This window comes from Oryzias melastigma, linkage group LG22 (genome assembly GCF_002922805.2).
Source record: "Oryzias melastigma strain HK-1 linkage group LG22, ASM292280v2, whole genome shotgun sequence".
NCBI classification, from domain to species: domain Eukaryota; kingdom Metazoa; phylum Chordata; class Actinopteri; order Beloniformes; family Adrianichthyidae; genus Oryzias; species Oryzias melastigma.
This window is the reverse complement of record NC_050533.1, coordinates 17888167-17905989: the sequence shown is the minus strand read 5'-3', so window position 1 is coordinate 17905989 and position 17823 is coordinate 17888167. Positions and strand designations below refer to the sequence as shown.

The 17823-nt window shown below is 37.5% G+C and overlaps 3 protein-coding genes across 7 annotated transcripts; 2 read left to right on the top strand and 1 right to left on the bottom strand.

Moving 5' to 3' along the window:
- Window positions 1-500: 500 nt before the first annotated feature.
- Window positions 501-3379, top strand: LOC112136460 (arginine/serine-rich protein 1). Of its 5 annotated transcripts, none has more exons than XR_002917382.2 (6): window positions 501-685; window positions 1098-1698; window positions 1770-1945; window positions 2600-2694; window positions 2874-2945; window positions 3032-3076. XR_002917382.2 is itself a non-coding variant. In XM_024258199.2 (5 exons), the coding sequence occupies exons 2-5, from the start codon at window positions 1122-1124 to the stop codon at window positions 3161-3163; spliced, it is 957 nt and encodes a 318-aa protein (XP_024113967.1). In that variant the 5' UTR covers window positions 509-685; window positions 1098-1121; the 3' UTR covers window positions 3164-3379. The 5 variants fall into 5 exon arrangements, 1 of the variants encoding a protein (XP_024113967.1); XR_004947009.1 differs by having other exon boundaries at window positions 2868-2945; window positions 3032-3063; XR_002917385.2 differs by having other exon boundaries at window positions 502-685; window positions 2600-2624; window positions 3032-3379.
- Window positions 3380-4012: 633 nt separating this feature from the next.
- Window positions 4013-6785, top strand: LOC112136634 (arginine/serine-rich protein 1). The gene is made up of 5 exons (XM_024258505.2): window positions 4013-4229; window positions 4543-5139; window positions 5222-5397; window positions 6301-6372; window positions 6450-6785. Exons 2-5 carry the CDS (start codon window positions 4566-4568, stop codon window positions 6579-6581), a joined length of 954 nt encoding a protein of 317 aa, XP_024114273.1. The 5' UTR covers window positions 4013-4229; window positions 4543-4565; the 3' UTR covers window positions 6582-6785.
- A 530-nt stretch (window positions 6786-7315) lies between these two features.
- syf2 (SYF2 pre-mRNA-splicing factor) lies at window positions 7316-13711 on the bottom strand. The gene is made up of 7 exons (XM_024258618.2): window positions 13642-13711; window positions 13247-13345; window positions 12937-13062; window positions 11448-11565; window positions 9245-9335; window positions 8820-8918; window positions 7316-8134 (listed from the first exon to the last, which is right to left on the bottom strand). Exons 1-7 carry the CDS (start codon window positions 13657-13659, stop codon window positions 7969-7971), a joined length of 717 nt encoding a protein of 238 aa, XP_024114386.1. The 5' UTR covers window positions 13660-13711; the 3' UTR covers window positions 7316-7968.
- Window positions 13712-17823: the final 4112 nt, after the last annotated feature.

Sequence of the window (17823 nt, the reverse complement as noted above, 5' to 3'; positions counted from 1 at the left end):
GTTGTAAACAAATGTGCTTCAGGGAAACAAAGAAAAATAAATTTGCAGAAAGTTAAAACAAATCGTGTAGAAAATCGTGTTTCTGGCACCACATCTTTTTAATGTTTTTGCCATAAAATGTTAAAAAAAAACAGATAAAACAAACAATTTTTCGTGCAACTTGCAAATAAAAATATTTAGCCAATATAATTTTGAGTTGCATCTTAATATTTCTCCGCCACAAAAAAAGAGGGGTCAAATATATTGTGATGATAGAAAGAAATGCATTCTTTACATCAAAATCTAGGAAGCACAGCGAATGATAAAATATAAATACACGAGTGTTTACAACTTGAAATCAATCAAATAAGCTGCAGCTTCAAATGCAATCTTAAAATGTTTACTTATTCCAAGAAAATGTTTTGCAACTGAATAAAAGTGAGCTTCTAGCACTGAATTCTGCAGTCCATGCTGGTAACAACCACAGGATGGAAAATTCCAGAACTGGAGATAGCCTTTATATAAGCCGTGGTGCAGTCTGCTGCTGCTCACAACGCTAGTGAGGACTGAGGAGGTGACACATCGCCCATAGCTTCGACAGCTCTCCAAGAAACTTGAAAATTTATTGTTACTTGCGACCATTTAGGAAATAATTTTGAAAGAATAATCGGAGAAAAAGACCCTTTTTGCGCCTGCACCTGACCTGGTAAGATAGATATGGATTCATCTTACCACCGTTTCATACCGAAATTTATAACATTACAATATAAAAAATATATATATTTTTAAATATATTTCAGTAATTGATTGTTTGTTTATTGATTTTAAACGTGAAATTATTTGAACTAGGAGAAGACATCGCTTGTTCTATTGTTTTCAGCACGCGGCGCTCTAGAAGTTTCCATCATGATGTGGGTTAATATGTAATGCATTTCTGTAACGCTAGGGGGAGCTATAATCGCATTCAATGCAACCATTGTCTTTCAATCAGATTTACTCATGAAAAATATCTGCCCAGCCATAGCAGATGACACTAAATAAATTGTTAAGCTAGTTGACTGGCTATGATGTAAACAAATAACTACATTTTCTGATGTTTGGCTGCTTTTTCTTTTCAGTTTTCTTCAGCAGAGAAGGGAACTATGGCTGAACAAGTGAATTCTCACTCTGCCATGGCCAAGGCTCGCCACACCGATGGTCTCAACGTGATCTTTGACCAGAAAAGCCCCGGATCTTCTCATTCCCGCTCCCGGTCGAGGAGCAGCAGCAGTTCCAGCAGTCGCAGCAGCCGCTCCTCCGGTTCTGGTCACTACAAGAGGCGAGGAAGACGTGACAGATCTTCATCCTCATCTTCCTCCTGTTCAACCTCAAGGAGCCGGTCCTCGTCACGGTCCAGGTCTCGCTCTCACCCTCGCTGCCGGCGCCGCTCCTCCTGCTGTCGCTGTGATGAACACAAAGGAAGATCTGGCCGGCGCCACTACCGCCGCTCCCCATCACGTCGTTACAGAGCCCATTCCCGCTCCTACAGCCGCTCCCCCTCACCAGACAGATACTACCGCCGTCGCAGATATTCAAGATCCCGCTCCAGGTCTTTGGGTCGCTGGAGGCAGTACAGAAGACCCGTGAGCCCTCTCAGATTCCGATTCTCCCCATCCCCATACAGAACCTACAGATCCAGATCCAGGAGTCCTGTGCGCTCTGTCAGCTTGAGCCTTGATGGTAAGTTCAAATAAATTGGAATTTATCCCACTTTTTGCAGGAGACATAGCATTTACCTGTTTGTTTTACAGAAAAAAGGAGACTCCTTGAAGCTGCTAAGGCCAACGCCATGAAGATCCTTGGAGTGGAGAAGATAGAACTTCCTGAGAGTGTCAAACCCATCCTGTCCGAAGAACCAGAGCCCAGACCACTGTCACCAGAACCACCATTCAGGAGGAGGCACGTTTCTGAAAGGACCGGACCTCAGGTGGATATTAAGACAGATGCTAAAAAATATATATACACTTTTTTAGTTAAGGTAGATTTTGTTTTTCAAATTTAATCTAAATTTAAATGAAGTCTAAGCATTTAAAAACAAAGTCATCTGTTGATTACTATAAAATATGTTAATTTTACTATTTCATAGAATCTTCTGATAAAGATTTTGATCTTGCTAATTTAAGTTTGCACCTTTAAGTCCAATTTTATTATACTTCCAGAAACTCCCTTGGTCATGAACTCTTCTTCAAGTTGTCCATATTGCTTTTAATTTACTGTTTTGTGCCAACATTTAACTTCACGAAATAGTACATCTGCTTTCTTTATTTATCCCTGTCTTCATAGATAACATGACAGTGATCTTCACTCATCAACACCTGGGATTAAACGGCTGTCATGTGACTTGGGGTGACCAAAATATTTGTTTTGCGTGACATTTGCAACTTTTTTTTAAATTGGTAACTAGCTAAAACAACTGATACATTTAAATATATCACAAAAGACACACTACAACTAATAATTCATGCATTTTTTTTATTCACATCAAGACTATTTGTCAACTTTTTCTGTTGTTTCATGGCTACAACTTTGACAAATCAAATGTACATATTTTTTGCAGATGAAATGGGTTGTGTTTTAACAGATCTGCAGTTTTTGTTGGAGCACAGGTGTGTGGACCACATTATTTTGAGAAAACCTGTCAAACTAAAGACAGGAGCAGCTCTTCATTTGCTGAAGATAAGTTGGTAGTGCTTTGAAAACTGGGAGTGACTGTGTTGACATGAAGTAGTGTGAAAGCTTCAGTTTGATACTCATTTCTTAAAACGGGCGTTACAGGATTTAGATCAGTTGCCTAAATGTATGCTATACAAATATTATTCTTTCTTACTTACTTTGTCTTCTTTTTTTAAAATTAGGACAGGGATGTTGATCCTGACGTGTCCAGCCCCATGATGTCTCCAAAAAGACACATTGCTTTCAGCACAAATGTAAGTGAAATACATGGCATTAGGTAATAAGCTATAAATATTGCATTTTATTTCAGCTTCTTATCAGTATTGCCTTCTCTCTACAGAATTCTATGGCCAAACCAACAGCAGCAGCTCCATCTCCTGCTAAGCTAACTTCCAGAGTGGACAGCTATGAAAGCAGGAAGCCCTACGGCAGCTGGATTCCAATCGGTTCGGGCCAAAGTGCACGCAAATAAGCTTTGAGCCACAATGGTGTAGCTGCATGGACTGTGTAAATATTGTAAATAGTTTGTATAAAAAAATAATGGTTTATCACTTCGTGGTCATTTTTCTTTCTTTCAGATGTCAAAACTTTATATGTGAAGATTTGAAGAACTCGTATCAGGTGGGATTATTTCTATAGTGCATTGTTCATTTGTAGATGTCAATAAAGTTGTGTTGAACTACTGGAATGTGTCTCATTCAAATTATTGGATTATGTGTGGACACTAAGAACCTGTGAGAATGAACTGATGTTTGCTGGAAGCATGGATGGTATTATTTTAAAAAAATAAATTAAGAGTTAGACTAATTGCCTGAAATGGTTTTCAATAAAAAATGCAAATAAGATTAATAATGTCTACTATGTAAGATGCCTAAAAGTTTAAAGTTTTTTTTTTTTTTTTTTTTTTTAATAATTTGTTTAAGCTATATTTGGAATGTGGAGATAACTTGCCCCATGATCTCTCTTTGTTGGAACCAAAACGTCAATAAAAACATTAACCTTGATTGTTATTGGTTTAAAAAAATTAACCCTATGAGATATATATAACACATTTTTCCACACATAAAACTAAGCTGAGTTTAAATAATCATCGAATATAATAATTCTTAATCCTGGATCTTGCGTGTTACTTCTCAATTTGTTAGTGTTAATATCATTACTTGATAAAAAAAAATATATAAATGCTATTTAATTACAAACCATTTATCCATATTAAATTCTGTTAAATGTTAGTGGTAGGGGTTTCCGGTGAATGGAATCGTCCAGGAACGAATGGAAAATTCCAGAAGCCTCTCAAATAGAACTGGCCAACTGGCTGCCTGGTGGGTTGTCTTTCAGTCAGTCAGGAGTGACGACAGCGCATAGTTCGTGTTCGAGGACGACAAAACCAAAACGTGGTTAACTCTCGCAACTAGCTTAAAAAAAACTTAGATATTTGATCGCTATTTCTTCAAAAACATTACCTTCATTGTTGTTGGTAGTGTTTGTGATTTTGTTGGTGTTTTTCTGGCAAAAGGCTTCCCGCTACAGTTGACCTGGTAAGTCTCTCACAATGGCAGTATAAAAACTATTGGTTGAAGTTGTATTCGGTAAAAGTATTGTGTTTATCTAAGATTAATCCCCGACAAATATAGAGAAAAATGTTTAGAATAAAGCGGAAGTATGTTAGGCTAGTTAGCTTATCTGTTAGCTTGGTTAAGCGTGGAAATTTCCAGAACGGGTTGACTGTTACGCAACAGCTGTGTTTCCTCTAGGGGCGCCATTGAGCAGCGGTTACACAACACAGGTTTTCTATTGTTTACTTGCTAAGGTTGGAAGTGCGCTGACCTTTCGTCTTCGTTTTTATTTTAGCCTGAGGCAGAACGCTTAACACCATGGCTGAACAAGTGAATTCTCACTCTGCCATGGCCAAGGCTCGCCACACCGATGGCCTCAACGTGATCTTTGACCGGAAAAGCCCCGGTTCTTCTCATTCCCGCTCCCGGTCGAGGAGCAGTTCCAGTCATCGCAGCAGCCGCTCCTCAGGTTCTGGTCACTACAAGAGGCGAGGAAGACGTGACAGATCATCATCTTCCTCCAGTTCATCTTCAAGGAGCCGGTCCTCGTCTCGGTTCAGGTCTCGCTCTCACCCTCGCTGCCGGCGCCGATCATCTCGCTGTCGGTGTGATGAACACAGAAGATCTGGCCGGCGCCACTACCGCCGCTCCCCATCACGTCGTTACAGAGCCCATTCCCGCTCCTACAGCCGCTCCCCCTCACCAGACAGATACTACCGCCGTCGCAGATATTCAAGATCCCGCTCCAGGTCTTTGGGTCGCTGGAGTCGCTATAGGAGACCAGCTGGTCAGTTCAGAAGCAGATTCTCTCCATCTCCATCCCCTCCTAGATTCTACAGGCGCAGATCCAGATCCAGGAGTCCTGTGCGCTCTGTCAGCTTGAGCCTTGATGGTAAGTCCAATACCATCAAACAAGTTTTTTACAGTTTCGCAGGAGACATTTGATTGAGTTTTGCACCTGTTTTGTTTTACAGAAAAAAGGAGACTCCTTGAAGCTGCTAAGGCCAACGCCATGAAGATCCTTGGAGTGGAGAAGATAGAACTTCCTGAGAGTGTGAAACCCATCCTGTCCGAAGAACCAGAGCCCAGACCACTGTCACCAGAACCACCATTCAGGAGGAGGCACGTTTCTGAAAGGACCGGACCTCAGGTGGGTATTATGACAGGTGATATAACTGACTGAAGGAAGTTAGTGAAAAATCTAAAACATAAATTGGCCTCCATTGTTAAAAAAAAACTCTTATCAGGTCATGTTGATATAAGATGGGCACTGAACGTGCATTAATAAACAATATTGTAATGTTTTTAAAATGTGCTAAAACTATTTATCAAACTGTCAAGAACCTTTCAACGATGTCTGCATATCTCCCTGCTTTGTCTTAACATTTGGCGCCGTGAAGGAGAACATGTACTCTCTGTATTTATTCCTTTCTTCATAGATAACATGACAGTGATCTTCACTCACCGGCACCTGGGATAAAAGGGCTGTCATGTGACTTGGGTGACAAAAGTATTTGTTTGCCTAAAGGTTATCTGATGAATTTTGTAACTTTTGAAGTCATCAGTTCAGGGTTAAGCTCAAGATAACACAGTACTCATATCTGCAGTCTAGACCATTGTTTATTTATTTACGAGGGAAAGTGCAGATATTTAGAAGTTTGTCTCTTCAAATGTATTTATGCTTGCAGATGAAATTGGTTGTTATTTAACAGACCTCTCCACTCGCTGATGGGGCACAGCTGTGTGGACTTCATAATAGTGACTATACCTGTCAAGAGAACTATAAGACAGGAACACCTCTCCGTTTGCCACAGATAAGTTGGTACACAGATGTGTGCTAAAGGGATGGGGAACTCGCATCCTCGTGTTTGCTTCACTACTTTTGTGAATTTATGTCATCTCTTTTCATAGAATTTTTATTTTTTCTTTTGTCCTTAATGTCAGTTAAATGGGGGCTGATTGTAAGCTTCCATTAGACCTGAGTTATGTGGACATGAAACTGTTCCTTTCTGCACACAATTCACATTGTAAATGTCTTCCTTTTTGAATCTAGGACATTGAGGTGGAGCCTGAAGTGTCCAGCCCCAGACTGTCCTCTAAAGGTCAAATTGCCTTCAGCTTGAATGTAAGTTCAAATGACCCATCACAAGTTTGATTTCGTATTTGAAACTTTTATATTAAGTGTTTTTTTTCCCTCTTCAGAACTCTATGGCCAAACCAACAGCAGTAGCTCCATCTCCTGCTAAGCTAACTTCCAGAGTGGACAGCTATGAAAGCAGGAAGCCCTACGGCAGCTGGATTCCAATCGGTTCGGGCCAAAGTGCACGCAAATAAGCTTTGAGCCACAACAGTGTAGCTTCATAGACTGTGTAAATATTGTAAATAGTTTGTACATATAATGAAGAATTATTTCGTGGCATTTTTTTCTTTCAGAAACAAAAATTTTATGAGAAGAGGTGAACAATTCAGGTGGGAATTTTTCCTCTTGTATATATTGTACTTATTTATTTGTTCAATAAAATCATTTCTTCACAAGTCTTTTGTCATGTAATCTATTAAATTTTCATTATACATTTTATATGCTCAAGTTTTCTTGTGCTTCATGTACTCTAACCAAACTGAAAGTTACATTTCAATCTGCAAGAACCAACTTGTAATTTCTCACAGTGGCCACTATGTGTCAGTGTTTCACCTTAAATCAAGGCAAATCTGCACAATTACATCAGTGCCATTTGCTCTGGTTCTCTTGCGTCTTTATCTGGATGTCCTTTTTTTTGAAAATAGTTTTGAATGTTGAAATATCTAAAAAAATTTCTCTATAAAAAGACGAGTGCTGTTTAAAGGCAAAATAAAACCAGTTTTTTAAAACCATATCCACTTAAAGTACTGCTTTTTCATACAGTCAGGGTTTAATGTAGCCTGTTTTTATTAAGGACCAGTCTTTTAAAGTTGTCCACCAGAATACTAAGAATGATCTGCAGTTGGGTAAGATGTAAAGCTGCACAAAGTACAAGTCGATCACAATGTAAGGTGGTGTACATTGAGGTTCTATAAAAATGATGCAGTACGATTCTGTGGAGTTTTTATTCATTTTAAAATCCTTTCACAGTGAATCTAAACCCTGAATGATGAACAAATACATTTTTAGCTCGGGAGTATCTGCATTGGAAGGATCAGAAAACACTTAAAACGACTGTAAATTGAGATCTTTTAAATCTCTAATCCAAAACATGCAAGACTAAAGAAAAAAAGAAAACTACCCAGTGTCCTGCAGAGGGCGCTGTTCCACTACATTCTTCATTGACTGAGAAGAGACTTGCATGTGAAGCTGTTTGCTTTTCTCATCTCCAGTCACAAGGCCTTGCTGCTCATGTTGTAACCTCAGGGGAGATAGAGGTGATAAGTTGAATTACTCCACTGATAACTCTTATCTCTTCGATCCCCTACACTCAAGCATTCTTTTGGTTTACATGCTCTGAAGAACATGCCCGGAGGTTTGATGGGGATTCAGGCCCAGGTTCAAAATATCAGCTGTCATGAGATAACTGGATGTAGGGATGGAAAGGTTTAATTCAAAACAAGGTAACGAATGTTGCATAAACTTTCAATGTTATACAAGGGAAAATGAATACTTCTGGGATATCTGTCAGAGTAACATAAAAACTGATTTACAAAACACTCCTGAAGGAAACCAAAGAGTGAAGGACTTGACTGAAGCCTCTCAGACGGCGGTGCCTCTCTCCAAGTTCTGTTTGATCTCTGCCGTGTATTTGCCGTAGAAACGCTCGGCCTTCTTGTTGAATTTGGCATTCCTCTCATTAATATAGTCGATGTCTGCGTCGTCGTTGTAGGCACGGCGCCGGCTGTACTTAGCACGCTTTTCAATCCTGGGAAGAGAAACCAAAGCAGTTCATTGGAGATTTTGTTAAGCAGTGTGTCCATCCTCCATGGCATTTCAAATATTAATCGGCCATCATGATTTAGGACTGGGTATTTAAATTTGGCAAAAAAGAAAAATACCCCAAAAAACCTCGAACCCACGAAAAAAACAAAAAAACTGTCAGTTTGAGCTCCCACTCATGATTTTGTATCTTCAAAGCATTTTTGTTTTGCTTTTTTGGTGCGTCACACTCTGGCAGCTGAACCTTGTCTAATGCCCAACAGTTGCATCTACAACACAGGCCTGAGGCCATCTCTGATAATAAACAGTTCATGGAAAAATACTCCTGAGACTAAAGTACAAGATGTTAAAAAAAGGGAAGACTAAACAGGATTTATGGATCCATTTCAATCTAAAATGTGAAAATTATAACCATTTTCAGATGATCTCCAACTGTGGCGACACTAACACCTACAACCGTACGGGTCACCAGGGTTGTGAGTAAGAGCGCTCAAAAAGAGTTTCTGAATGGACAAAAAAATCAAACTGAGACGCACATGTTCTATAATTAACCTTCTGCTCGTTGGCTCTGATTGGGGCTCGATAGTTATAGAGGCCAGACTCAAATTAAGCAAAAAGGTCAAAAAAGCTGGAAGACATTTTGTTTCTTATCTCTGCTGAATGTGACTTACTGTTTCTCAACATCCTCCACCATGCGGTCAATGCCGTCCTTTGTGGGAACATGGGTTCCGTGGATCAGGCTATTTGACGTGGGGTAGAAGTCTTCACCGCTGTGGAGCGCCAGCAAAAGAATTAGAAATACATAATTAAGGATAATCAGCGTTCCAAAAAAGAGACTAAAAGTGGGTTTTCTCTTCCATCATCGTGACTAGGACCATCCAAATGGGAAAAGTGGGGCTTCAGGGCAAATCTGGTGCATCTTCTGAGCTTGTGCATGTGGCAGTTTTTTTTAAGGGTGAAAAACCTCCAGGCATTAAATTCTTTTTCACTTTAACACGAATTCCCTCAACAATTATCAAATGAAACTCATTTCTGGAGTGTTGGGTCACAACAGTTCATTCAGAGGTGTTGCAGCTCGTTTTCCAGTTCGGCTCACCTTTCTTCCCTCAGCTTCTCATAGCTTTCCAAGTTTGGTCTGATCTGCTTTGTGAGTCTCTGGTACTGGCGGAATTGGGCCTCGGCGTAACCTTTTGTCCGTTGTGTGGGTTTTTGAGACACGGAGAGAGGGAAAAAAGAAGGTATAATTAGTGGAACAAACAGGAAGCAGGCACGAGGCTCAGAAACACAGTTTGCGGCCGCTTCAGGAGGACCGGAGGCAACCCGCCAGCTCCTGTCCTCTCCTGAAGCCCCTGTGGGGATTGATCTTTTCCAGAGTTTGTTTAAACTCAGGGGGGTTGTAACGGGGCAGATGGCATTTAGAATCTTTTCTTCTTGATAGATTGAATAAAAACAGCTTTAAATGATTGGCACTCGCCCTCCCCAGCTTGGTTTTAAACAGAAGCGGTTCTTCTGCACATCTAAGAAGTTTGAAGTATTAACTTAATAGTACATTGCTGAGAATCATCACCAAACAGTAATAGTAAAAGTAGAAAACTAAAGGTTTTTTATTTTAGCAAAAAATGCATATTTATAATTAATAAATGTAAATAGATCAACATATGACTGAAGTGAGACTTTAATAGTTTTCATGATCACATGAGGTTTGTTTCCCCCACAACTTATTATCCAATAAGTAAAGGTGATGGCATTTTCAGAAGTAATTTAACAAACACTACTAGTTTGTAAGATACATTTAGAAGGTCAGTTCATTAGCATGAATATTTCTGACCTGGACTGAATTTCTTAAGTTCCCTCCTGTAGTTTTTAACAGCAATACAGCGGTTTATTACAGGAGTTACGTTCTAAAAAGTATCTAGCAAATCGCAAAGTAGTCAGCTTTATTTCTTTCTAATTATTATAAATGATCTAAGGCAATAAAACTATTTACTACACACTTTGAAAAACCTTTCCTCTCATGTTTAAACTCTCTTAAAGTTTAGACCTTCATAGAAAAACACCTCAGAATAACACTGCTAGCAGTCAAAGACTTATGTAAATTTGGAGATGATTGAAAATGCTCTACAGCCAATCAGGACAAAGAACACAATGTGCTGTAAATAATAAACAAAATAAGCACACAAAATGTAAAAAAATAAAAATGGTAAAAGCAGAAATAAGGAGGACAACATGAAAAATCTGATAGTAGTACATCTGGCTAATGTAATTGTGATGAAGAGGTAAAGCGATCAACCTCTGATCAGGAGATCGCACGTTCAATCCCCACCTTGCTTGTTGACGTGACAAGACACTGAACCCCACATCGCTCCTGGTGGGTATAGGTTGGTAGTTGCGTGATCAGTGTGTGAATGTGTGCGAGCGTGGGTGAAAGGGACAGTGACTTTGAGCTTTCAAGGAAGCTAAATATTTGCTTTTACAGTATCTCCTCACTGCTTTTTTGCACTGCGTTCTGCGTCCCGATTGGCTGTTAACCCCGTCATTTAGCCACCTGAGTCAGAATGTAGAATGTGTTTATTTTGCCATATTTTGTGGCATCCTCAATCGTGAGCAGACATTTGTTTTATTCTATAATACTGAACATCTTTTTTTGTATGAAGGTTTGAACTTTGAGAGTTTAAACAAGAGAAAAAAGTGTGAAAATGTTTATGTCCATTGGAGAAAACTGTATGAAGTATGTACTGAGGAGTTATTGTTGGAATTTAATTCCTGCAATAAACGAGGAACAGTATTCAAGGTTACACCATTAAACTCAAAATGAGTTCCCAAAGCCAAACAGAGCAGTAAAACTAAAGAAAAAAATATTAATTTCAAATGTAAATAGCAGCAGGAAGTAGCATTTATCCCACTGAAAAAGGGAATTGGAGCAACAAACTTTGAATAGTTTGTCTATTTTTGCCATCAGAAACGTTAACCGGTCCTAACATGCACCAAAAAAATGTTGACAACTAAAAATCTGCGAACTTTTAATTCCAAAACAGAGCTCGCCTTGACATTTATTAGTTTCTAGACATTCTGTTAGCTGCTTGGCTCTATTCCACCACCGCAAAGTTAGCAAACAAACTTAAAGATTTTATCAGAAAAAAAAAACTGTTCAGATTTATCCTCTGGGGGCATTTTGCATTGGAGGAGTACACCAGTAGGCCACTAATCAATCTTTAATTGATGCTGCAATTATCTCACTAATATCCCACAAGACAAGTTCGAGCAAATCATTGGCGCCAGTCTTTCCCACAAATACCAACCTGCAAATCCAGTGTCTGGATTCTTCTTCTTCTTCTTTCTTTCCCACCGCTCTGCATCATCAGCTGTGATTTCTAGCAGTTTCACTCTGTTGTAGTCCTCTCCACGGGCAGCACATTCCTACAAAAGGACACTTTATTTAGATAAACATAAAGCAGCTTTTGTGGAATAAATACTTAAACTCAGAATGTAAATATTCTGAAGCTTTATTTATATAATGCTACTCTTAAATTATGAAACATATTTCTGTTCTATATGTTAATAACAAAATAAATGTACAAATAATCTGTCTTCATCTGCTTCATTTTTGCATAATTTTTATAAGTTTGAATTTGCTTTGGACAGTAATTTTTTTTAATGAAGTTCATCGTCATCTTTGCCTCAAATGAACAAGGAATCTGCCACATTATTGAGTTTAAACAACATTTAACAATCAATGTCTATGATTTGAATTTAGAGGGGAAAAAATGACTACTTTTTAGAGCTGTAAAATCCCACTCAAATCCTCTTTTTAAATCTATTTTAAGTGTTTCCAGTGGTCTTTTAAATATGATTATGCTGTTTTTAGCTTAAATCTAAAACTTGTGTTGAGGACAGTTTCTGCAGAGCACCAGGACGTCTTTAGATTTCATTCTGACATCCTTCTGTTTACACTCTCTTTTGCTGGTTTACAGCCCCTTACACCCCCAACCTAACATTACAGGTGCCTCAAAAATGGCGAGCAATATTGGAGCCATCCAGTTGTACGGTTTTCAGCCAGATGTCAGCTTGGATGAGGAAAACAAAGACGTGCATCACATGTGTCAAAGTCAAGGCCCGGGGGCGAGTATCCGGTCCTCCAGATCATTTTATTTTATTGTTGTTAATAGCCCAGTGTTATCTTGCACTTTTTTTAACTTGTATAATTTTGTCAAAATATGTTTTTTTACGGAGAGTATAATACTGAAAGTTATTTAAGGTTTAAGTTAATTTATTCTGGAATAATATTCCTGCCTGTTTTTATTCATATTAATGTCAAAAAGTTACATTTTTAAAGTATAAGAAAAATTGTTTTAGTGTGTTTAATAAATGTTTATCCTATTCAGCCTGGGACCTAAGGTGTGTTTTGGCCACCTGAAAAATTGAGTTTTACACCCCCGGCATACACGGACCTAGTTGTCTACAGGTGGATGCATCAAGATGGATTGGAGGAGAGAGGTTGTGGCCCTGTGATTGTAGTTTCTACATCACAGCTTTTTCCAACTGCATTTTTTCCCCGTTTGCTCCTGATTTGAAAAAAACAAATACTCAGAAATGCAATTTTAAACTGAATTTTCTTTATATATGATCTCCATTATAGGGAAAATGCCACAAGAACATGGTATAAACACAATCATTATTAGTGTAGGACTTTAAACTCCCTCAAATTACGCCCCTAATTAATATTTTAGAAATAAAATGTTTTTCAGAAAACACTGGTGAGAGAACAGACACATCAACACACTCAAGTACCTTTTTCTTTTCATCTTCAGAAAGCTCCCATTCCAGTCGGGCTTTTTTAGCCTCCCAGTTGGAAGGCAGTTTCAGTCTCTTATCCTCCTCCACAACCTCCTGGTGGTTCAGTTTTCGGGCTTCGTTCTGTAGATTCAACAAACCCACAAAAGCTGTGAGTGATCATCGAATGGACGAAAATCTGCTGAAGACTGTGTGGTTGTGAGACCGTATTATGTACAAACATACAATACAGAACCTTTAATAAATAAAAAACAAGTCACTTCGTTTTTATAAGAAACATTCATATCATATCTAAAGTAGGACAGACCCGTTTAAAATGCAACTCTCGAAATTTACGAAGCCTCGCCTCCCGTTTTTGAGAAGCCAAGGAGTCCGTCTGTTCGTCATGGGCAGTCGTGTGAGTTTCCTGCAAACAAAAGAGAAACACAAACGCATAAAACACTATTTTATGTCAGAGAGCACAGCAAGAAAACGTCAAAAACAGCAGAGACCACATACGGTGTTACCAAGCTAGTGCGGCTAGGCTAATGGCTATGCTAAGCTAGTGGTTAGCTTGTAGCAACAACACTGTACAGTAAACAACAACAGTAAGACGAAAAAAAAAACATTTTACTCGACAATGAGATATTTAATAAGAATAAAAGTTTTTCCCAGTAATGTATTGCCGTGACAAAGTACCTCAAAGTCGATAAAAACACAAACCTCAACAGGTGACGCCATTGCTCTTCTACACAGGAAGAAGGAGAGCGGAAGTTTGGCACGAGGACAGGATATTACGTCAACTTGGAAAATAATAATAATAATAATATATATAACTATTTTAAACCAAATACACAAAAACTAAACATTCAAAAAACTTTTCTAATAATTATTATACTTTAAAATCACAATAGCAAATCTATTACAAACCAATATTACATCGTTGCTTATTTTGAAAGTGTTCAGCCCAATAACATTTATTTAACTTTTTATTAAACTGTATATAATTAAAATGATCAAGAAAACAGAGTTTTATTGACAACATGTCACTGGAAAGTAAAATATTAAAAAAAAGGGTGTTTTTAAACTAAATACATATTTAAAATGTAACACAATAGCCTTAAGCTGAGTTTTTATATATTTTTTGTGAATATTTTCTTACCAAGCTTTGTTATCCTCACTTAACAGCTAAAGCAAAACAATAATTATTAAACTTTTAATGAAAATAAAATCGTTTGCTTTTGGTTTTCTTTACATTAGTCTAAAGTGAACTCTTTTTCAAATGGATTTACACAGTGATTTTACACATGGGGGTCAATACTGTATGGGTAGACTCTACATTCATGCAGGCTGAAGCCATGACCTTTCACCTCTGCACCTCTGCTGAAGCCATGACCTTTCACCTCTGCACCTCTCTGTTTTATGACATTTATTTGATATATTTTAGTGTGTTTATTCACCTTTTGGGCTTTAGTCTGTTGGTGAAAATGTATAATGGATGAAAGAAAATTACCTGCATGAAGTCCAATGAGGCTAATTTTCTTTGTGATTTTTGGTTATATAAATAAAATTGACTTTAACTGAATGTATAAATAAATAATTAAATAAATACATTCACTTTCTGTGGCATGGACGTGACTTTTGGGGCATTTTTTTTAAATTAAATTTGTTCATTTTGTAGTTATTAAGTTAATAGAAATACTTTTTTGCCTCTTCACTAATTCTAAAAGCCTCAGTTGAATCGTGCATGCAAGTTTTTTTTAACTCTACACAGCCCAGCGATGGACTGGTAAACTGCCTCTCCTTATGAAAGCATAGATAAGGGTTATGATTGAGCATTCTTGTTTAAATCCGCTTTTTTTTTAGCCTCCAGTTATTTTTTGAATGGGTTTGGTTTGTCAGCACTTTTCGCGATTGTGTTCCAACTACTTACTACTTAATTTCTCTTTAAGAAGCCTAATTGCATGCCTGCCTGTCACAGTGAGTTTTTTCTTAATCAACATCTCTTCTTCTTTTCAAGCCCCCATGTCTCTTCTTTTTTATATCACTTTAACTTTGGTTTAGTCCGAGTTCCAGATAATTTCAGTTTCCCTACTTGGCTGTGTTTTGTTTCCAAATAAATTGTCATCAGTCTTCCTGTTGCAGCCTGTTCGTCTAGTATCGGGGTCCTCCATGTTTGACACTCCTGACAGCTGTAAACAGTTCCTCACGTCAGAGCTCGACAAACGAGACACAAACACAATCATCTTTCAGGAGGTTTAAATCAGCCAAACCTATTTTTAATCTGCTATCGTGGCAGATCAATAGAAGTCAATATGGAGACTGCTAATTAGCTGTTTATGGAAATAAACAAACCACCAAACATTTCTCTTTTAATTCTTTTAACCTCTTACCTTTCCCCAGTTTGAATAATTCCCTTCACACCTTCACATTTGCATCCTTTCAGCAACATACATGGTTTAAATGGACTTTTTTGATATTTCTCAGACTTTGGTTTTTGGTCTAACAACTGTGCACATCTGACTTAAGTTATTACACGTACAAAACAATGCCAGACTTGTTGCATTGGTCTCAGTTGTTTGCATGTCAGCCCTTTTCATCATGGCACCATGGCAAAAGTAATTGCCAGGAATACTGTGTTTAACAGGAAAGCTTTAAGTGTATAGTTTTAAACCAGACCATCTTTTCTTCCCTTTGAAGTTTGGATTCATTGAAAAATGCTGCTTTGGAATCTGGCATGACACACACAGAAAGCAATTATGAATATGACTTGGGGTTATGAAGTGAGATCCATGAAAGGTCAAGCATAAAGTCATCAGCTTGCCACACAGAGAGTCTGTTTAGACTCTCCAAAACTCAATTGTTACGGAGTTTTTTTTTTTTGCAGTGAAGGAACAGAGTCTTGCATGTATTACCAATTCATTTTACTTTTACACACAAACACATGCATCAATCAAGGCCCTGGAACTCGGGACCTTCAAATATGATTTTATGATCTGATCAGAAGACGAATGTAAACACTTTCAAAAGCCATCTGAGCATGTTTGACTTGCCAAAATGGATGGGCTCCCTGTTTGATTGCATTATACTAATAGAGCTCCTTTGGAGGATGTAATTAAGTGGAGTTTATAGTCTTAGATTAAAGCATCCTCTAGATCACAGGCAATGTTAATGGAGTGATGCATTTTCACTTGAAACCAGATGGGAGCACATCGCAGCACAGCAAAACATCGCTGGGTGCAGTAATGGGCACGGCTGGACTGTGCAAAAGGAAAACATCTTCACCAGAATGACTCTCAAATCAGAGGGAGGTCCATCAGGCGCTGTTTAGCACGTTGACATGTCTAAAAACAAAAAAGAAGTTTAAATATAACATTTCAGTGAATTATTTCTCTCAGAAGGTGCAAACACTTTTATATATTATTTTTATTTGATGGTGGACATTTGGTCTTTCCTAAATGCTTCAGTATGTTGTCCTCTGTTTATGGAGGAAAAAGTATTTTTTTCAGAATATTTTCTGATTTCTTTTGTGAAACTCATTAACATAATCTTTAATCCATTAAATATTTACAGAGATTAACTGGTACCTTTCATTTGGAAGCAACACTTTTACACTCTTCAAACTGCTTTATGACTTCTATGTGAAATGTTTACTCAGCCTTCTGTTATTTCAGGTTTTGAGAAACCAGACAATGTCTAATACTTATGTGTCACATTACATTACAACAGTTAGAAAACTTGGAACAAAATAAATCAATATTTTCATATTCTGCACTGATAAAAAATAAACAGATTATGACAACTATGCAAAAATCTAAAATGTAACTCAGTAGAGGTGGAATGATATGTTTGATTCTTCCCATTCTTTTTCAAGCAATAAATCAAACTACTTGACTTAAGTTGATAATCATATTCAAATAATCTAATGTGACCTAAGTGTGCGTTGTATGCACCTCTGCAAAAATATCTATGATTTTGAGTAACTCGTTATTTTCAGCTTACATTTTCATTCATTTTTCTTGTTTTTTAATCAATTAATTTATTTTTTTTCCAAATTACTTTGATATATCTGTGTGACAAATCGTACCAAACCAAACCAAACCAAGACAAGACAAAGAATCCTATCAAATCGAATTGAATAGTCGGATTGAATCAAATCAAATCAAATCAAATCAAATCAAAATATCTTTATTCTAACAAGATGCTTCATAAAGTATAAAAAGAAGCAGACATATCTTCCTAAAAATGATACAAATTACTGAGTAAAGCCCCTATTATGAGTCAAATTACTTATTTTGTCTGCTAAATAAAAGTGAGGAGTACAGATGTACAACTGATCTGTTGTTTTACATGAAAATATTTCAAACAGATAATAAAAAAATGACTAAAATTACAGTGTTAAATTAAAAAAATATAAACAAAAAACAGGAAAATATTGTTTAGTTCTCAATTTGTTATCATGTCATTTGAGAGACAGAGCTTTAGGTAAAAGCTACAGATGTATCAGCAAACAGTATTTTTTAAATCATTTTAATCTAAAGTGAATTTTAGCAATCGGATTCCAGTTTAGTTCAATTATATCAAAATAAGTTTAAAACAAATAGAGATAAATTATTTTGGCCTGTGAGTGGCCTTGCCTCAGTCTATCAGTTTTATCTCTTTTTTTTAAACCATTATTAATTCTAATGATTAATGAAGAGATATTTTTTCAGAGGAAATAGCCACATTTTAAGTTGAATTCCAGACTGACTGAGTGGCAGGATCTCTCTGTAAAGTTGCCATCCTCATTTAACAAGCCCTGACATGTAGCTGTGTGACAGGGATCTCACATGTGCAGAGGCCACCCAAAAACGCTGAACAGTCGCTCTTTAATATTCACTTTCCAGTCGGGCAAATCAGCCCTGA

Coding starts and splice junctions, on each gene's coding strand:
- LOC112136460 (XM_024258199.2), top strand. CDS start 1,122: ATGGCTGAACAAGTGAATTCTCACTCTGCCATGGCCAAGGCTCGCCAC. Junction 1,699..1,769: donor TGTCAGCTTGAGCCTTGATG/GTAAGTTCAAAT, acceptor TTTGTTTTACAG/AAAAAAGGAGACTCCTTGAA. Junction 1,946..2,873: donor CTGAAAGGACCGGACCTCAG/GTGGATATTAAG, acceptor TTTTAAAATTAG/GACAGGGATGTTGATCCTGA.
- LOC112136634 (XM_024258505.2), top strand. CDS start 4,566: ATGGCTGAACAAGTGAATTCTCACTCTGCCATGGCCAAGGCTCGCCAC. Junction 5,140..5,221: donor TGTCAGCTTGAGCCTTGATG/GTAAGTCCAATA, acceptor TTTGTTTTACAG/AAAAAAGGAGACTCCTTGAA. Junction 6,373..6,449: donor AAATTGCCTTCAGCTTGAAT/GTAAGTTCAAAT, acceptor TTCCCTCTTCAG/AACTCTATGGCCAAACCAAC.
- syf2 (XM_024258618.2), bottom strand. Junction 8,919..9,244: donor GAGAAGCTGAGGGAAGAAAG/GTGAGCCGAACT, acceptor GGCGCTCCACAG/CGGTGAAGACTTCTACCCCA. Junction 8,135..8,819: donor GTGGAGGATGTTGAGAAACA/GTAAGTCACATT, acceptor TTCTCTTCCCAG/GATTGAAAAGCGTGCTAAGT.